The sequence below is a fragment of the Prionailurus viverrinus genome, chromosome A1, assembly GCF_022837055.1.
Source record: "Prionailurus viverrinus isolate Anna chromosome A1, UM_Priviv_1.0, whole genome shotgun sequence".
Taxonomy (NCBI): domain Eukaryota; kingdom Metazoa; phylum Chordata; class Mammalia; order Carnivora; family Felidae; genus Prionailurus; species Prionailurus viverrinus.
The window spans coordinates 198541218-198558435 of record NC_062561.1 but is presented as its reverse complement, the minus strand read 5'-3'; the positions used below and the strand labels follow the sequence as shown (position 1 = coordinate 198558435).

Below are 17218 nucleotides of genomic sequence, written 5' to 3'. Positions count from 1 at the left end.
GAGTTTGGTGCGAAGGAAAAACAATGGCGTAAGACTAGAAACAAGTGGGTTCTGATATTGACTCAACTGCTCCCTCATGCTCAGATTTGGGGTGAGTCTCTTTGCCTCTCTAGGCCTCAGTTTTCCCTTCTGACAGTGGCTGGGGGATGGCAGACTGCTCTTCCAGGCAGAATCGCGAATTCTGAGAACGCCGGTCACTTGGTCAGTGTTACCTGAAGTCAGCGCTTGTGTTGAGAAGGATTCTGCAGCCGCGTCCAGTCTGTGCAGGAAAGAGTGTAGCAACCAGGAAAGCAGGATCCACAGAGATGCATTGAAGCTGAGCCCCAAGGATAAGAAGGAGGCTGTCTTGTGACCAGCTAGGGGAGAATAGAGCTTGCCCCATTCAAAGAACAGAGGAAAAGGCCAGTGCGGCTGAATTATATAAATTGGGGCTGGGGAGGATGGAGTCTATCACACAGGACATATCATATAGGGCTTTGTAGCCATTTAGGAGTTTGGATTTTAGAGTAAGTGCAATGGCAAGGTAGTGGAGAGTTTTTCATTTTTTTTAATGTTTTTATTTATTTTTAAGAGAGAGAGAGAGAGAGAGAGACAGAGTGTGAAGGGGAGCCCTGTGACTCTGAGCCCTGAGCTCCAGAGTGACAGGGGAGAAGCAAAGAGAGAGGGAGACCCAGAATCCGAAGCAGGCTCCAGGCTCTGAGCTGTCAGCACACAGCCCGACATGGGGCTCGAACTCACAAACTGCGAGATCATGACCTGAGCTGAAGTCGGACGTTTATGTGTCTTAGCCACCCAGGCGCCCCAGGTTTTAAACCAAGAAGCAACATGATAAGATTATATTTCTAAAAGATTGTAGGGAGTCAGAATAAGCTAAAGGCACAGAGCTGACCAACTATTAAACCTTTCCAGGGAGCAGTAGGAGTGCGATGTGGAAGACAAAGCAAGACACAGGAGCACAGCTGGGGTGTTGGCCTGGATTTCTGAGGGCCCAATACCAGGGTGAGGCGTTTGTGTGGGATTCACTGGGCAATAGGGCTTATGCAAAGACTGAGCATGAGTGACCCACTTAGAGCTGCTCCTTAGAGAGGGCATAACGGACACGGGCTCCATTGGGAGGAAAGAAATAGAAGTGGGAGACCAGCGGGGAGGCCATGACGTCATGGGAAGGATTCAAGACCTACAGCGGCAAACAGAAGGAGCACCACCTACCTCCAGCATGATGGAAGTGAAATTCCCATCTCTTTGCTGCAGGGCAACTTGTAGACAGGAGGGTTGAGGGAAAAGAGGCCAAAAGTTGTACCAAAGTGTCAAGCCTGGATGAGAGGACGTCTGCTGCTGTCGTCATCTGAGGAATGGGGGGTGGCAGGGAAAGCAGCTGGTCAAGGCAGAAACACAGCGAGTTCCATTTGGGACAGGTTGTGATTGAAATTCCGAGAAGGTTTCAAGAAAGCGGTCAGAAATGTGGAGCAGAACTCAGGAACAAAGCTCCATCAGGCTTCGCAGGGTGGAGGGAATAATCTCAAAAAGGCTAGGACTTGAATAATAGTCAGCGCCAGGGGAGTCATTGGGATGGAGAGAAGGAGGGAGGGAGAGCAAGAGAGAGGAAGAGAGGGAGGGGGAGAGAGGGAGGGAGGGAAGAAAGGAGGGAGAAGGAGGAAGGGGCTGAAGGCAGCCTGGGGGAGTGGCCGCTTACAGGTGCACAAGGGGAGTGAGGTGTCAGAGAAAGAGGAAGAGCAGTCAGGGACGTGGGGGGAGAAAGGGACCTGGGCCACAAGAATACGGAGCTTCAGAAAGGATGGCGAGGTCGGCCAGTGTTGGTCAGATTCTGCGGAGCAGTTGAGGACTATGCGCGCTGAGAAGAAGCTGTGGAGTGTGGGGAAAGGTGACCTTCAGAACAGTCTGAGGTCAGCTGGATTATAGGAGAGAAGCGTCTGCATTGTAGTGGGGTTAAAGGGTCAGTGGGATGGGCGGTCATAAAAGCAGACTTTTTCATTCGAGAAGGAAGACACTTGGATCACACACAGGGCTGCAGACGGGAACTCATCCCAGCATTTCCAAGCCACTCTGACACTGTCTGCGGCGGCTGTCTTCTCCCTTGTGCTGCTGCGTTGAGCAGTTGAGCATCCCGGGAGCCTCCTCTTAGGCTGCTGGTGTAACCGGGTTTCGATTGATTCCATTTGTATGAGGCTCCATTAGCATCGTGGACGTATTGATTTTTTTTCTTAAAGCTGGAAGAGACTTTTAGGTATCAACTAGTTAGCCCTCCTCATTTTACAGATGAGAAAAGGGAGCCCCAAGACGCGTGGTGCAATCCCAAGGTCATACGCAGTGTTTCTGGTAGAGCCAGAGCTAAAATCTAGGACTCCAGACTCCTATATCCCACACACGTGGCCACAGCTCTCTGCCACTCAGTGGTCTTTGAGGTCATGTGATGTCATGAGATACATGGTTGGAGTGAAACAGACTTGGATTCCAATGTTACCGCTTCCGGCCACGAAACCTGACACCGAGTCACTTTCTCTGAGACTTAGAGTCTTTATCTATCACGGCGAATACTACTGTTATTTAACTCTTGATGGATATGTTAGCGTGAAATAATAGAAAATATATGAACTTCTCTCTGTCCCTGGTTCCCAGCACAGGGCTCCTAAAACTTGCAACCTCCGTAAGTGTTAAGAACACCAGGAGCATCTTTTGTATTGATTTTATATAAATTAATAGTATAAATATTAGTATTTGCCCTTGACCCTGGTTCCTGACGCAGAGTTCCTAAATCTCTTCCTAAATCTGGGTGATAGGAGTGGCTTTTGTTCTAATGAGGTGACTGCCGGTGGACTCCTGGAGAGCTTCAGGGTGGGGGCTGGACACCAGAAAGATCTAGCCATGAATAGAAGCTTGGAACTTTCAGGGCCACCTCGCATCCCCCAGAAGGGGGAGAGAAAGGGTCTGGAAACTGAGATGATGATGGATCGTGCCTCTGTGATGGAGCCTCCATAAAAACCCCCAAAGGGTGGGGTTTGGAGAGCCTCCGGGTTGCTGAACACGTGGAGGTTCTGGGAGACTGGTGCACTGGGAGGGGCCATGGAAGCTCCACGCCTCCTCCCGCACCCCTTGTCCTACGAACCCCTTCCACCTGGATGTTCATCTCTACCCTTTGTCATCCCCTTGTATAATAAACCAGTAAACATAAGTGTTCCCCTGAGTTCTGTAAGCTATGCTAGTGAATTATTGGGCCCAAGTTGGGGGGTCATGGGAACCCCAATTTATAGCCAGTCGGTCAGAAGCACAAGTGACAACCTGGGACTTGAGATTGGCATCTGAAGTGGGGGAGGGGCAGCCATGTAGGACTGAGCGCTTAACCTGTGGGGTCTGATACTCTTTCTAGGTAAATAGTGTCAGAACCGGTTAAGCTATAGGACATCCAGCTGGCGTCTCAGAGAATTGCTTGCAATGAAACCCCCCCCCCCGCCCCCACCACACACACACACATCTAATGTCAGAAGTCTTACGAGTGTGGTAGTCGTGTGAGAGTAAAGGACACGTACAGAAGTGTCTTTACAGTTAGTGAGGACTTTTTTGGTTGCAAGCGCAGAAACCATAGTCAAATAGCTCAGACCAAAAAGGAAATTTATCAGTTCCCATAATAAAAAGCCCAGGAGTAGGTCTTGCTTCAGGCACAGCTGGATCCAGGGCTCAAACAAATGCATTTGGAGTATCCTACCATCTTGGCTCCACGGTACCCTGTGTGGGCCTTATTCTCAGGAAGGCTCTCCTTCGTGATGGGGAAGTTGGACACCATTGGCCCCAGGCTTATATCCTATCAGACAGCATGCCCAGGGGGAGGAGAGATTCTCTTTTTCATAGCTCAGCCCGGGACCGGCTCTCACTGGACAATCTCAGGCCCATCTCCAAACCAATCACTAGGACCACAGAGTTGGAATACACTTGTTGGTGGGGTCTGCCCTACTTAACCACATGGACTGATGTGGGGAATGAGAAGTCCCACTCGGGAAAGGCCTATTCGCATGACCCCCAAGCTGTTTCTGGAAGAAGGGGGAAGGACAATGGCCAGGCAAAAATAACAGTTGCCCACCACAGGGCCCAGTGCATTTGCTGGTACACGATAGGCACTGAATTAAATCCCATCCCCCCCTTTCCCATGCCCTCCCTAGGCCACTCCGCAGCCCCTTTCCTTCCTAGTCTCTGTCCTCTCCAAGGAGAACGACAAACGTAGTATCCTGGTACTGCCTTTCCTAACCTTGTGGTTCTCGGTCCTGTCCAATTTGCCCCATTTTTGTCCACTATTTTCTCGATTCCGGTGTGTTAACAGACAGAATGTCCCGTATTCCCTCGCTGACTTGGTTTCCCTTATGCTGGTGCTGGCTGCTCTGGCAGCCTCCCTCCCCAACTCGCTTCCAAGCTGTTGCTGAGATGTTGTGCACCCTCTCCCAGCCGGGGCAGGGTGACGGGGCGTGACATTTAGGAAGACGCCAGGCTTCAGTTGCACCAAGGCGCTGTTGCCTCCCTGGAAAACAGGTCTATAATTGAAATGATAAAGAGACACAAAGTAGGAAGAAGCTACTAATTAAACAGATTATCCTTGTCATGGTAGGAGAAAATCAGTCCCACATCTCAGCTTGGGAAAATAGCAGGCTCCTTCCAAAGTCTGAACACAGTTTGCTTCGATGATGAGAAGGGTGTTTTATCACCGGTGGGAAGCCCCACAAACGAGACTGAAACAGGAACATTGGAGACTTTTTTTTGAAAGTCTTCATTTTGAAAAATCTGCCCCATTCTTCATTCTTGCTAAGTTTTTAGAATAAATCAAGTATCTCCAGAATAGGCAAGCCCATGCCCCACCCCACCACCCCCCAAAAAGATTCAGACATAAGCCTTGAGAATTACTCAATTATATATTTTTTAGAATTATTCAATTATAATTTTTGAATTGTAAGGAACCCATTACCATCCACCCAAATGATGGCTTGGGGGGGGCCTTTAATAATCCCCCAGTACCCATCAATTTCACTCAGGCTTATCCCCCCAAACTAATCCTGCCCTCGCATGCGTATTTTGCAGTTGACTCTTAACTCTTGAACAACACGAGGGTTAGGGGCACCGACCCCCACAGTGTTGAAAATCCGTGTATCGTTTTGGCTCCCCTAGAACTTACCTACTAACAGCCTACTGTTGACTGGAAGCCTTACCAATAACATAAACATAGATTAACGCGTATTTTGTGAGATATGTGTATTATATATGGTATTCTTTTTTTTAAGTTTATTTATTTATGTTTGAGAGAGAGAGAGAAACATGAATGGGGGAGAGGCAAAGAGAGAGAGGGCCAGAGGATCTGTAGCGGGCTCTGTGCTGGCAGCACAGAGCCTGATGCGTGGCTCGAACCCACGGACCGTGAGATCATGACCTGAGCCGAAGTCGGACACTTAACCGACTGAGCCACCCAGGCGCCCTATCTATATACAGTATTCTTACAATCAAATAAGCTAAGGAGAAGAAAATGTTATTAAGAAAATCATAAGGAAAAGAAAATACATTTATGGTGCCGTATCGCATTTGTCAGAAAAACGACCCACCTGTACGTGGTGAGTTCAAACCACAGTTCAAAGCAGTGTTGTTCAAGGTCAAGTGTACCTTCAAAACAAGCCCCCCCCCGCTTCCAACCCCAGTGCTGAGCCAACCTCCTCCATATAGAGAGTCTGGAGATGCCCCTGAAGGACCCTTATGTATCACACCCTCTTGGCTGGGATTGTAGAGTCACAGCCGTCAGCGCGGGAGTGAGTGCCGCACGGGTGACAAGCCCTCACGATTCCAGCTTCTACTGCTTCTGGCGAAACCTAGAGGTGTCGCCTTCTCTGAGGCTGTGTCTTGCCCCACAGAAGAATTTGCAGTTGCAAATCATTTACATTTTTACTTGAAATAGTTGTAAGGAAGGAAAGTGGGAATCGTCAAGGCGGCTTACCGAAACCAGACTGGGCTGGGCTGGGGTTGGGACGGAGGCACTCAGGTGCAGCAATCACAGGCCCGGAGCATCGGGGTCGGAAGGTCCCCAACAGGTCCTGCCTTTGTGGGGCCCATTGTTTGTCCATGGAGCCCCAAAAGCCAAGTTTTGCCACGTCTATGGACCTTGTATATGCCTGTGTGGCAGACAGCATCACAGCCTCTACCCCACCTCCCCGCCCCCCCCCCAACTCCGAGTGCCACAGCAGGCTGGGTCCTCCCAGGGGCACTGGGGATCCACCAAAAGCTGGCTCACTTACAAATAATTTTAAAAAAAAAAGACAAAAAACATGTAACAGGAAAAACCAGGATCACTTGCTATACTGCCAGTAACCAAAAAAAAAAAAAAAAACCACACACACACACACACACACATACAACAACAACATAACCCACAGCTCTTGCTAAATTCTACTGTTTGTTGGAGGCTCCAAGCCTCAAATCTGTTCTCGTTCTTAAAAAGGTAGGTTAGTGGGGCACCCAGGGGGCTCAGTCGGTTAAGTGTCCGACTTCGGCTCAGGTCATGAGCTCACGGTCCATGGGTTCGAGCCCCGCGTCGGGCTGTGTGCTGACAGCTCAGAGCCTGGAGCCTGTTTCAGATTCTGTGTCTCCCTCTCTCTCTGAACCTCCCCCGTTCATGCTCTGTCTCTCCCTGTCTCAAAAAAAAAAAAAAAAAAAAAGGTTAGTAAGTTTTGGATAGATGTTAAAGACACAGTAGCACCAAACTGGTCTCTGTCCTTGAAGAAACCGGAAGAATTCGGGGTGCCCAGCTGGCTTAGTTAGAGCGGTGTACAATTCTTGATCTCAGGGCTGTGAGTTCGAGATCCACATTGAGTGTAGAGATTAACTGAATGAATAAAACTTAAAAAAGAAAAAGAAAAATTGACAGAGGATTGGAAAGGAGGCCTTCCCCCCCCCCCCCCATCCAACGTTATTAAATCGCAGGTCCAGGTACATTCAAAGTCACTTGGGTGCCACTAGTGACAAGGGCCCCATTCCTGGGGAACTGTTGGGATATCTTCAAAGCAAGATTATTTCCTCATCTGGAAATGATGGACCAGTGGCTGTCAAGGCTGTTAAGGGGCCCTTCCACTGCCAGAATAGAAGTGCAGGTATCCAGAGAAGCCCCCTGACCTGCCTTCAGGGACCCGTGGTGTGGAATCACCAAGCTTCCTGGGTGGGCTTTTCAGTGGTTCACGAAAGTACCAACACCCTTGATGCGCCCAGGAGATGTTCAGACCCAACCTGCCCCCTGGACGGCAGCCCCAGCTCTGACCTCTTTATTTCTTCTTTTCCTTCCACAGGCGGGAGGGAAGCACTACCACCCAACCTGTGCCAGATGCGTACGTTGCCACCAGATGTTCACCGAAGGAGAGGAGATGTACCTCACAGGTAGGCAGATGCGGCCTCGTGGAAGGCAGTCCGGTCCACCCATGTCTATAAAGGAGACACGGTCTCCTTCATTTCAGTGTTATCTTTGCTTTGGCTTCTTCTCAAAATTGCAATTAACTCGCCCCTCTCCGGGTGGTTTGGCAAAGTTGCCGGTGTGGCTAATATGAAGTGACATGTAATCTGCCTTCCGTCCCTGTGCGCCTCCGCCCGCTGCTTAGCTGGCCTGCTTCCCTGGCAGCGCTCTGAGCAGACTCTCCTGGCTCTGCCTGAGGGTGGGAGGTTGAGCTGAAGCAGGCCAAGGGGACAGAGGACCTCAGAGAGGTCCTGTGTGGCAGGCAGCACCACAGCCTCTGCCCCCGCCTCCCCCCCTCCCCCCACATCTCCGAGCGCCACGGCAGGCTGGGTCCTCCCAGGGACGCTCAGGATCCACCGAAAGGAATGGAAGCAAAGAGGGACTGGTTTCCCTCCGCCACTTCAGAGGGCCCAGCCGTCAGGCCCCAGGATCCTTGCAAGCCTTCTTATTAGTCCTCAGGCTCTGCTCTGTCCCCCATCGTCTGCCCAGTCCAGCCTCCCGGGGCATCGTCGTGTCCTTGGCAGAGCCCTGAGCCCTGTCCAGAGGTCTTCAGGGCCCCTCCCCGCCCACCATCTCAGGTACCGACACTTCAGCCTTGCGTTAGGACCCTCTCACTGAGGTCTCAAGCTGCCTTTCTCTCTCTGGCCCTGGACAAGCCCCACATCTCAGCTGCCAAAGCCAGTTTCCAGTTGCTTCTCCGTCCATTCCACAACTATTTTTTGAGACCCTACCATGGGTGAGCTCTGCCCTGGGGTCGTCAGTGAGCTCCAGCTCCAGCCCGAGCCCCACTGCCCTACGGCCCGACGGGGGGGGTGGGGGGGTGCAGTCAGTAATCCCACAAATAACTGTCAATAGTGATAAGCTTTATGAAGGGGGGAGGCTTGGGACGCTGAAAGCACTCAATGGGTGGGGTGCACGTCAGGGAAGGCCCCCTGAGGAAGGGCCAGGAGCGGGGATCCAAAGGATGGGTGGGCGTTAACTGGACAAACAGGGGAGGGCTGGGATATGCCCCCTGAGGGGATAGAGGCGGGTAAAGAAATGACAGGCGTGGGAGACCAGGAGGAGACGGAGGGGAGAAACGAGGCTGGGAGGTGGGCAGGGGTGGACAGTGAACACATGCCCTGCTGCCTGCCTCCTGGAACATTCTAGTCTTCCATGCCCCCATTTGGAAATCCTGCCATTCCTGGCCCGGGTTAGTCACTGCCGACTCTGTAACCCCCTCAGGTGCCCCCACCCCGCCCACCGGCTTCTTCCCAGGCTTCTCCAGCTTGCAGCAGAGTCCTTGGCCTTCTCCCTGAGACCTTTTGATCCTGACATTGATCCCACAAGTACTCACTGTACAGGTGGTCACTGTTGGCTGATTAGTTGGATAGCTGGCCGATTAGTCATCCCCAGATGTTTGAATAGCCCCAGGAGGGCTCTTCCTCCAGATTTCCCCACAAGGCAGAACTAAGGCCGGGGACACAGTTACAGAGAGCGTGTCTTCCTATCAGGCTTGTTCTACCACGAATGCCCACGGCCACAAGTTCCCTCCACTTGCAGTGAGTGCCTTTGCCCAGAGTAGGACTTCGCAACCTTAGCACTACTGACATTTGGGGCCAGAGAAGTCTTTGGGGTGGGGACTGTCCTATGCATCGCACGGTGTTTAGTAGCATCCCTGGCCTCTATCCACTAGGTGCCAGTAACGTACTCCTTCCCATTGGGACAACCAAAAAGATGCCAGACATTGCCAGATGTTCCCTGGGGGGCAGAATAGTTCTCCGTTGAGAACCACTGGCCTAGAGAGAGTCCACAGGATCTCGTACCATCTACTGGGACTGCCGGAGCAGGAATTCCTATGTTGGATTGAACTAGGTGACCATTCCTAAGATGCTGTGAATTTACGAATACTTGCTTGCATGTACAGTCATACAAGTACTGGAGATGGAAGGATCCCACAGGCCACCCTAGACTGTAACGTAACAACCTCACGGTATAGATGGGAAATGTGAGGCCCAGAGACAGGTAGAGAACGTAGGGCCAGACTGGTCTTATGACTCTCACCCCAGGGCTCTTTCAACCTCACCTCCCGGGACCCAGGCTCTGCCTGTTACTTAGGTCCCTGCGAGGACTGGACCTCCTCCTTCCATCAGTGCTGATCCGTAGGTGCCTGGGTCCCCGAGTGCGTGCTGCAGCAGGACCCTGGGTTCTGTGCTAGGACATTCCCCCTGAGTCTCAGCAAACTGCATGATGTCTTCATGAGCCCTGCGTCCATGGCAATCCGGACTTTGCACTTAGTCTGGAAATTTTTTGCCTGGTATTCCTCTCCCCCTTTCCTGGCGAACACATATCCTAGTGTTGAAACCGTTCTCTCGTTCACATCACTAGAACAATCAACATCTTTATCTCCCTGCCTGAATTCTCAATCCTAACCTTGCCCTATTGGGTGCCTTGAACCCTGGCTCCACTGCTTCCTGAGTTCTTGACCCTGGGCCAGCCTCTTAACCCTGAACCTCAGTCACCTAGCCTGTAAAATAGGCTAGTAACGGTCCCCACACGGCATAGCAAATTCCTGACACATGGAAAGCTTTTAGTTCATTCATTCATCCAACAAATACCTATTGAGCCTTCACCTGTGTGCCCAGTGCTGCCTTAACTACTGGAGATATAGCAGCGAGGTCCAACAAGTTGACTGCCCTCACAGAGCTCACATCCTTATGTACCAGAATCTTCTAAGCCCTGCTTCTGGCCAGAACTTCACAGAATGCTGAAAGAGTTAAGTGATGAGGTGAACAGCTTTGTAATCATTCGAGAGGATGCACAATCAAACCTACGACAGAGATGCCTGCGGGAGGTGGGAGATATTTTTGGTGATGAAGGAAGGGCCTGTCACCCTCCTCCTTAATTATCTCCATTCCTACCCTCCTGGCTCCTGGGAGAGTGGGAGTAATTGCAGGGCGCTCAAGGACCTGCCTCAAGGGATGCTGAGTGATTCTACAATGAGGGGGACCAGGCCATCCCGTGCTGGAGTCATGCTGACTCCGGCTGTGGGTGTCGTGGGGGAGGCAGCCACCAGGGGGTTCTGCTCCCACTGAGATTGCCTTGGACACCCTCCCTGGGTGGGGGTAGAAAACTCTCCACGTCGGCAGCACAGAAGTAGGGAGAGCCCGCTGAGAGCCTGGACTCCTGGGTTCAGGCACCAGTACTTCTGCTGATGGGCTGTGACCTTGAGAAGTACCTTCCTTCTCTGGGTCTCTTCCTTCACCTATAAGACGGGGAAAATTACTCTGTCTCTCATTCATGCATTCAAACTGGGGCCCTTCTATGTGCCAGGCTCTCTGTGACGTGCTGGGTGCTTGGACGTGAATGAGGCACGAGAGCTTGCTTCGTGGGTGAAGTGTACTGTCAGGACGGGAGACCGACTTAAATAGAAGTGTAAACACAATGACAAGCTGTGATTAAGTGCAGAGAAGGGAAGGTTTGGGAATGTTTTGGCCTCCTGATCTTGTCTGGGAGGTCAGGGGAGGCTCTGCTGAAGAAGGGAGATTTCAAGCCAAGAGTTTGGAAATGAGTAGGAGGTGGGAGGGTGAAGAGGGGAGGAAAGATGGTGGAGGCATTGGGAACAGCAGGTGCAAAGGCCTGCGGTGGGCGGAAGCATTACACGGTGGAGAAACTGAGGCAGGCCCACACACCTCACCCACAGAGAGCAGGTGTGCTCCACAAGGTCCTCATGAATATGGGAGAGAATGAATGTGAAGGTGCTAGGTGCCCCATGAAGCAACATACATGAGAGAGAGCATTAGGAAGGCTGCAAAGTTTAAAAACCCGGCTTTTTCTTTTTTAATGTTTATTTATTTATTTTGAGAGAGAGAGAGAGAAAGAGAGAGAGAGAGCATGAGCACAGGAGGGGCAGAGAGAGGAGACAGAGAATCCCAAGTAAGCTCCACACTGTCAGCACAGAGTCCGATGCGGGGCTTGAACTCATGGACCGTGAGATCATGACCTGAGCCGAAATCAAGAGTCAGTCGCTTAACCGACCGAGCCACCCAGGCGCCCCCTAAAATCCCAGTCTGGTCAGTTCTGTAGCGGGACACGGCAAGGCACTGGCAGCCAGCCTCGGGAGCTTCTTTTGGTCAGTTTGTTTGTGTTTTAATCACTGCGTGATGGCTTTCTGATGAGCTCTAATTGGGAGAAGGCTGACGTCTGTCTGGATGAGAACTTCCTGGACCCCGGGAGACAAGCAAGTTTTCTTTTGTTTGTTTTAAGTTCTGTTGTTCATTCAGCCTTTTAACTGTTTCTGTAAAGATGCCAGATTTCTAATCTGTTTGTTGTCCAAACCCGTCATTTGAGCTTCACCAGGAAATTAGGTCATTGAATCTGTGCAGCAAAATAAGCGCCAAAATGCCGCAGGTTCGGGCAAAACATACTGAAATCACAAGGTTACAGCTGCTGGATCGGTGGGAGTTTTCTAAGCCCCAAATGTGATTCATGAGATAGATTTTGGTCTTATTCTAAAAATGCCTGTGCCCAGGAAAAAGGAAAGACAGACTTTGCTCCTGTCCTTCTTTCTTACACGAAATACACCCCGATTCCAAGGACCTGGCGGGGGAGGATCACCGGGAGCCCAGGAGCTCAGCTGCACAGTTCTAAGCAGGTCTCTGTCATCATTCATGTATTTAACTAAAACCAACAGGCAGGAAATCTGTTATGAAAGCCTGACAAACCTTACTCTGCTAAGGAAAGTATCGTAACAAATTGTAGGTCCTACTCCATCAGCTGATAATTCATGAAGCACTTACTATGCGCCAGGCACGGTTCTGAGAGCTTTAAATGCAGAATCCCATTTTTTCCCCCACAACAGCCCTATGAGCTAAAAGCGCCATTAACCTCCCCGTTTTAGAGAACAACAAAGTTTAGAAAGTTTATGTCCCTGGGCCAAGGTTAGGCTGGCCTATCTTCCTAGGCTTTGTTTAGGGCAGTTTCTTCCATTTAGTTTCAGAATTCTTAACCTGCGGTTTGTAGTTGGCCTTCTGAATCCAATGAATGCCCCGAAGTTGCTTACCAAAGTTCACACGTAGGTATGTTTCTCTAAGGAGAGGGTCTGTAGCTTTTATCAAATTTTCAGAGGTGTCCACGGCCCAAAATCAAGTAAGGAGCCTTGGTTCTGTGTTAATGCAAATCCAGACCGGAGCCCTGAAAGCTTGCTTTGATAATTACACCAAAACCTTCTTTTCTATTTCAGATCACGTTGTTTTTGTTTTGTTTTGCTTTTTGGGTTTTGTTTTTGTTTTTTTTAGTTCGGGCGATATAAGGTCCTGGCACCAGGAGGTATGTATTTCTGGCACGGCCGGGGATGCCATTGATATATAGCGGAGGTTTCTCTTTCCTCTGACAAGCACCTGAAAAGAGGTGCATGGAGGAAGCAGATGTTCAAGACAGGTGCCTTCTGCCCTTCGGATTGCAGAACACCAGCCCTCAGTCATAATCGACGCGTCTCATCAAACCACACTTTAAAAGGCACTAACGTCCTATTATTGGTTGCTATAATCTGGTAGTTTAGCATTGTTATTTTAAATTGGATCTCTCCACTGACAGCTTAGTTTGTAGGAGTAATGCTTAAAAACTTTAAATCTCATGTTTCCCCAATCCTGCTACATAATTTTAGACTCTTCAAACATATCCCGTTACTGTACTAAATTGATATCTCCTAAAGTCTGAAACTACTAAGCATATTTCACTTTAAATAGAATACATTTTCATTTTGGATGAACTGCAATATTTTTTTTAGACTTTTAGGGTTACCAAACATCTTGAATCCTATAGAAAATATTATAGCATAGTAGTTTAAAGTTGGTGATTTAAAGTCTGTTTCCAACTTGCTTCTTCTCTCGGGTCACCTCAAACTCAAGACGATGCGACCATTTTCTCACCAGTTACATGTCACATCTACTTCACCAGCCAATTTGTCCACGTTGGTCAGAATTAGGTCCAGAGTAGCAATTTCCCTGGCTGCTTCCTCTATTTTCTGGGAAACAAAATTGCCTGCTAGGCAAGTCAAGAACTTGTCAGATACTCGGGTTTTAGCTCAATGAGATGTTTTATTAGTCTGGACTTTTTAGGCGGCAGAAACAACTTTAGGTAAAAGGGCATTGATCATCTCACAGAACTGAGAAGCACCTAGAAACAGCAGGGCTGGGTTGAAGGGCGCACAGGGCTCAGCAGGTGGTTATGCTCTATGCTTCTTTCTCTGTGTGGCCTCCCGCTCTCCCGCCCTGCCCTGGCTGCCTCTGTGTTGGGGAAGGAGGGCTCCGAGGGCACAGAGAGGCAGCGTTCCCCGCCAGTTTAAGCACAGAAAGCCCAGAGAGACTCGGAGGACCCCAACTTGGTCATATACGCACACCCAGGCCAGGGCGAGGAGACAGTGTTGGACAGGCGGGCAAGACATCTAAGCTCCCTAAACCTCAATTTCCCCATCTGAAAACAGGGGGTAGCCTTAGGCCCACTTCGCCAGGCTATTGTGTTAAATGAGCGAATGCATGATGAAGGCTTGTAACACCGAGCCTGGGACCCCCGGCTCCGCCAGTCTGAGCTGATATAAACATCCAGGAAGGTGGAGTGGCCATTCCCCATGATGCCATGCACTAAAAAATGCTGGCTGTTGTCAATGTTACCATTGCTATTAATAGCGCTTAGCATAGGGCTTAGCCTACGTGGGCAATAAATGCTAGTCATCACGGTTAGTTTCTACCTAAGTACTACAATTATAAAGTATATGGCATAAGGCCTGGCTTAGGCATTCTCTAAATATTAGTTATAATGATGACAATAAGAATAACAAGAATGCACGATACACAGAAAGCACTCACGCATTTTAATTACCGTCCTGGCTGTTGCTATCAGCCGTTACTATTGCCTGTGAACTCCCGCGCACCTGGGCTCCGCCGCCGTCCTGGCAAACAGATTTTTGTTTAGGTAGGGCAGGGAAGATAATAATAATCCCAACCACTAACACTGTCACGGTACCCACTCTACGCGGACCTTGTTCTGCGGGCTCTGTGAATGGTAACTCACTGATGCTCACTCACAAGTTCCGAGGCAGGTACTGTTCCCATCCCCCATTTTATCAGTGGGGAGACTGAGGCACAGAGAGCTAACTGACTTGCTCTGGACGATGCAGCTAGGAAGCGAGGTGTAAGTGGCATTCAGACCCCTTAGGAATAGTATACTCAGTAATGCATGGATTGCCTGATATGCGGCGAAAATTTACCAGTGCGCAGGATTGTCTGAAGACGATGTTTGCTTCCATGAATATGCTGGAGTGTCCCATTAGACACTTCCCACTGCCTTCCCCTAGACCCTAGCAACTACTAATCTGCCATTTGCCTGTATAGATTTACCTATTGGGGAAATTTCATAGAGACGGAATCCTGCAAAATGTGGGCTTTTGTGTCTGGTTTCTTTCACTTAGCATTAGCATAATGTTCTCTAGATTCATCCATGTTATAACATGTATCAGTGCTCCATTCCTTTTTATGGCTGAATGATATTCCAGTGTGTGGACACAGCACATTTGTTTGCCCAGGCAGGGATTTTCAAGGAGCCAAAGGGCCAATCCAAAATCCTAGCAAGCCTAGGTCACCAAGGCTAGTGCTGCCACAAAGCAGAGAAGCCTCACCCTGCTGTGGTCGAGAGAAATCCGGAGAAGAAGCCTGCTGTAAGAGAACACCCTGGCCGGGAGCCGGGTTTAAAAACCTAAATGCCTACTTAAATGAACAAGAAGGGCTGAGAGGCAGACAGCAGGGAGGGGTCACTGGCCACCTGCAGGGTCTAAAAGCATTCATGTAAAAACACCATGCTGGCCAGATAGAACCTTTGGGTGGGCCGGTTTCGGTCACTGCTGTGTTTGTAACGCTGGCCGGGCGGTCTGCAAGACTGTGGCACCAGGACTGATCTGGCATTAAAATTTCCAATGATCCAAAAAAACAAAAAAAAGAAGATGAGGCTTACCACCCAGCTGAGGGACAGCTTTGGAGATTCAGATCTCAGCCTCTGAATCAGCTTACACAGAATAGCTAACCCTTCACTTCCATAACGTTCACAGGAGGTTTTAACTGCAGGACCTGGAACTGTCAGTGATGGTCTCAGAGGACAAGGGTATGACTCATGAAACCAGGAGTCTAACAAGCAAAAAGTGTTGACTTCTTTCAAGAAGTTAAAGCGTTCTTACGTCTTATAAAATTGGTTTTCTTTATCCCATCACATTCCAAAGGAACAAATTTGGAGTATTAACTGGTATCCAGCCCTGTGGTTTTTCAATTTGGAGTCATAAGTTATCCGGGGAACTTGTTAACATCACACATTCTCAGGCCCCGCCTCCAGGAGTTGACTTCAGGGACTTTGGGGGGGGCATCTTGCCGGGATTCTGGACAGCTGGTCCCCAAACCCCACTTAAACAAACCCCAGTCTAGTGACTCTCTGATAGACACTCACTCTGGAATTGTAGCTGTTGAATCAGAGTCTAGATTGTGCCACTTGTCCAAATCTCTGAGCCCAGCTTAAGGGATTCAACTGGCCTACAACACAATATCATGTGTCTTTTGTTTTATTCATTCACTCAATGAGTATTTATTGAGAATCTACAGTCCCTGCAGCTGTATCTGCAGATAAGACAGATATGAGTCCCGCTCCTTATAAAACTTACAGAAGGAGCGGGATCATTGGATAGGGGCAAATAATTCATTCTTTCTATACAGAGAAATCTGTGAAGATAAAGCACAGAATCTCCAAGGGTAGGGAGTTACGTGCATCAGTGTAACTACTTCATTGTATGTCTCCTCTACAATATCCCTGCTGAGCATGTTTCTACCCAGTGTGTACTTACATGCTTCCAGGGACAGGGAGCTCACTCGCAAAGGGGCCCGTTCAGTCCTCAGACATTGAATTTTCATTCCCTGAAACTTCTGCCCCGGTCCTTATTACAAGACACGCAGAACAAGTTCATTGCTCTTCCCACAGAGAGTCATTAAGATATCAAAACCCTTTTTCACCATTCTGCTAAGTATTCTCTTCTCCACAGTGAAAACCCTACTTTATGGCTTAATTTTGGGTCCCCTCTCCGCCCTGGTTACCATCATCCTCTGGGTACCTTTCATCCTGTGTCTCATTTTAAAATACAGAGGTGGGGGGGGGGTGCCTAGGTGCCTCAGTTGGTTAAGCTTCCAACTTCAGCTCAGGTCATGATCTCACGGTTCATGAGTTTGAGCCCCTCATCGGGCTCTGTGCTGACACCTCGGAGCCTGGAGCGGCTTCAGAGTCTGTGTCTCCCTCTCTCTGTGCCCCTCCCCCACTCGTGCTCGTTCTCTCTGTCTCTCTTTCTCTCTCTCTCAAAAAATGAATAAACTTGGGGCGCCTGGGTGGCGCAGTCGGTTAAGCGTCCGACTTCAGTCAGGTCACGATCTCGCGGTCCGTGAGTTCAAGCCCCGCGTCGGGCTCTGGGCTGATGGCTCAGAGCCTGGAGCCTGTTTCCGATTCTGTGTCTCCCTCTCTCTCTGCCCCTCCCCTGTTCATGCTCTGCCTCTCTCTGTCCCAAAAATAAATAAACGTTGAAAAAAAATTTTTTTTAAAATGAATAAACATTTTTAAAATAATTAATTATAAAAAAAAAATAAATAAAAATACAGAGGTGGGAATCCAACCAGCCATTCATTTATGTCTTTATTAAACACACATGAGCCAGGGGCGCCTGGGTGGTGTAGT

At 49.5% G+C, this 17218-nt stretch overlaps 1 protein-coding gene across 5 annotated transcripts in view; it reads left to right on the top strand.

The window, feature by feature from the left end:
• ABLIM3 (actin binding LIM protein family member 3) overlaps positions 1–17218 on the top strand; it is a 110668-nt gene that overhangs the window by 63755 nt on the left and 29695 nt on the right. For all 5 annotated transcript variants that reach the window (XM_047858206.1, XM_047858180.1, XM_047858170.1 and 2 more), the window contains exon 8: positions 7323–7410. In XM_047858206.1, coding sequence (XP_047714162.1) covers positions 7323–7410 — 88 coding nt within the window. The remainder of the gene's footprint in view (positions 1–7322; positions 7411–17218) is intronic.